The sequence below is a fragment of the Populus euphratica genome, unplaced genomic scaffold (genome assembly GCF_000495115.2).
Source record: "Populus euphratica unplaced genomic scaffold, PopEup_1.0 scaffold20.1, whole genome shotgun sequence".
NCBI lineage: Eukaryota > Viridiplantae > Streptophyta > Magnoliopsida > Malpighiales > Salicaceae > Populus > Populus euphratica.
Window position 1 is genome coordinate 268,414 of NW_011499854.1, and position 2,796 is coordinate 271,209.

Consider the following 2,796-nt stretch of genomic DNA (forward strand, 5'->3'; position numbering starts at 1 on the left):
CCGCGAAGCTCGCCTTGTCAATTTGGTTAAGAAAGACAAGGATGTTCTAATCCAGTGATTTGAATATATTCCAGCCAATGAATTCCGGCTTCCGAGCTGAAGGGTAGGATGACCGGGTTAACAGCTATCAACGACTCTCAAGAACAGCGACGCATGATTTTCGCATCGTAAAGTTTAAACTTCATAAAAGGAATCACATTGTAAATGAGATGATCTAGAGGAGAAATTGAAATTCTTACTGATCTTCACAGATTACAGGGGAGACATTAACATAAACCATTATCCATGAATTACAATAAAATGAATAACATGATGCTATCTATTATTTTGAACATCGTTTTTTATGCTCACTAGAGTGTAAAAAGGAGCAAAACGTGTATGTATGAATACTAATTCCCAGCTGTATAAATGTTGATAGCAAACAGATCTCTCATATTTTCAATTGAATTTATCTACTACCTCAAAACTCTGTTTGAGCTCAAGATGAAGTTCTCTTCACCCGCAATAGTGGAGTGCAGCCTTCCTGCAGCCCAACCATTGTTCATAACACGAGCAGCAACACGAGCTGGATCACCAGTCACTCTACTTCCCTCGACCTGGTTTTCATATTCTGGAAGACCTCCTGCCTTTCTCTCTTGTCTTCTCTTCCTCTCATCATCTCTTTCCTTCCTCAGCCAGCTCTCCACTGTTCTCTGCAAATCCAATTTTCTTTTCAGCATCACACAATGCGAGAGGATTTATATTCTGGAAATTGAAAAACTATCAACAAGTTGAAAAGTGGATTACAGAATTAGTCATAGCTACCAACCATTAGTGACAAATTACTAATCTCTTTTATTTTGGCCATTGGCATTGCGAATTGCAACTTCCCATGAGCAACATACAACTGTAAAAGAAGAAACCAATTAGACATCGAGAAGAGCAAGCATTATATGTGATGCCTGTTGAACTACTGAAGAAATCAAGACATACAATATGCGTTGGCCACTCCTCCAAACCATCAAATATATGTGTTGCATAGATAATTGTAGCGCCTCGCTCTTCACATTCCTTTCTTAGAAACTTCAGAAGGTCAGCCCTTGCTAGCACATCGAGGTCAACCGTTATCTCATCAAGAAGAAGAACCTAGACAAAGGAGGTAAAGTCGGCTTATATTAAGACATGAATGGGAAAAACGAGGAAGAAAAGATATCCTCAACAAACAATAACTCGTCCAAATGAGGAGTTAAAAGAATTGTAATGGAAACTCATGATATAAGCGAGAGATATGAAGCAAGAAAAAGGGATACCTTGAATGGCCTCAAGAGACCCATGCAAATTTGCACTCGCCTTCTCTGGCCATCAGAAACCTTGTGCATCCTCCATGACAGATCAACGTCCAATACCTATCCAATCAAGATAACAAGTTGTAACGTCCCACTGCTGTCAATGGCACACCTAAAGAAATAGTTTCTCAGAAATGCATCTCGAATAATTGAAACTCACCTTGATTAGCTCAGCTCTTCTTTGAGGATCAATGCCTGCCACCCCAAATATCATCTTCTCCGCAGAAATATCCATTTGTATCGGAACCTCAAAACCAGCAAAAGCAACTTCTCGCCTCCACTGCAAAAGAAAGACTTTCTATCAACAATTATCAACAAATAAAACTTTGAATATGAAAATCTCGAAATCCGGATAATTAGGTAAAAAAGAATTTCCTATCGAAATGTCCCAGACACACCATGGTATAGTCAATGCCAAGCATATCATGCTCAATATTAGCCAAAGTAAAACAAACTATTCCATTTGATTATGATAGACGAGATCCAGTCAAACATTGTTCTCATAATTAATTTAAGCTGGGCCCCTTTTTACAGTTTAGGCTTGGCTCCCATTTCGCAGGCTGGAATCCTTTATCATGTCGAAAGAGATAGGATATGAAAGGAATATCCATTGCAATGCAACAAAGAATTTGTTTTTTTGTTCTTCCAAGGATTAGATTGGCATCTACAATAACACATTACTGGAGGGGGTAATGTTCCTCAACGCCTTATTGAAGACAAGAAATAAAACACCACTATCCAAATTTTAAATTTAACAGCAACAGTCAATAATAAGAAAAGCGAAGTCATGAATGACTTGTAATTTCTAACCTCTCCTCCAAGATAAGAAAGATGACCAGAAGAAGTTAAAGCAGTGTCGTGAAAAGCAGACCTTCCTAAGACACGAACCATTTGGGGTTCCACCATGTGTTTTCCTCCTAATATCTTCAGAATTGTAGTTTTCCCTATACAACACAACAAAACGAACCCATTACTATTCTGGTGTTTTGCATACTATTACTATTGTCTTATGAAAACAAACAAAGATCTAACCAGCGCCGTTGGATCCAACAAGAAGGCATCGATCACCCGAATTGAGGGTGAGAGAGAACTCATCGATCAACGGTTTAGACCCAGGTGGTGGATGACCGTCGATTCCTGGGTACGTGAATCTCAGGCCGTTGATATCTATTATCGGTTCTTGATGCTCCATAACGCCCATCACAACAATCTGAGAGAGCGGTCTCTGTTTTTAAGCTCTCAAGTCTCCATTTCTTCTTCTTCTTCACCTAACTCGATGGGAAAATTTTGGGGATATCGATACTACAACGTGGCAAATTTTAATAGTACTACGTGGTCAGTTAACAACCGTTTAAGAGTAGCATGTGGGGGCGGGTCTTGTGGAACGAACGATCAAGAGGGATGGATACACGAAGGCAATTTAGGTATTGTGCTCTCACTATCCCATAACTTGGAACCTAACCTAATTAAA

The 2,796-nt window shown here is 39.3% G+C and overlaps 1 protein-coding gene across 1 annotated transcript; it reads right to left on the reverse strand.

Moving 5' to 3' along the window:
- Positions 1–218: 218 nt before the first annotated feature.
- On the reverse strand, positions 219–2,596 carry ABCI20 (non-intrinsic ABC protein 9). Its single transcript, XM_011021557.1, has 7 exons — positions 2,358–2,596; positions 2,136–2,269; positions 1,486–1,605; positions 1,290–1,385; positions 973–1,125; positions 809–886; positions 219–692 (listed from the first exon to the last, which is right to left on the reverse strand). Exons 1-7 carry the CDS (start codon positions 2,524–2,526, stop codon positions 456–458), a joined length of 987 nt encoding a protein of 328 aa, XP_011019859.1. The 5' UTR covers positions 2,527–2,596; the 3' UTR covers positions 219–455.
- Between the last annotated feature and the right edge of the window lie 200 nt (positions 2,597–2,796).

Excerpts from the sequence above, each read along its gene's own strand:
- ABCI20 (XM_011021557.1), bottom strand. The coding sequence starts at position 2,526 with ATGGGCGTTATGGAGCATCAAGAACCGATAATAGATATCAACGGCCTG. Across the intron at positions 1,386-1,485 it reads GAAGAGCTGAGCTAATCAAG|GTATTGGACGTTGATCTGTC; the intron begins GTGAGTTTCAAT and ends TTGATTGGATAG. Across the intron at positions 1,126-1,289 it reads GTCTCTTGAGGCCATTCAAG|GTTCTTCTTCTTGATGAGAT; the intron begins GTATCCCTTTTT and ends TCCTTTGTCTAG.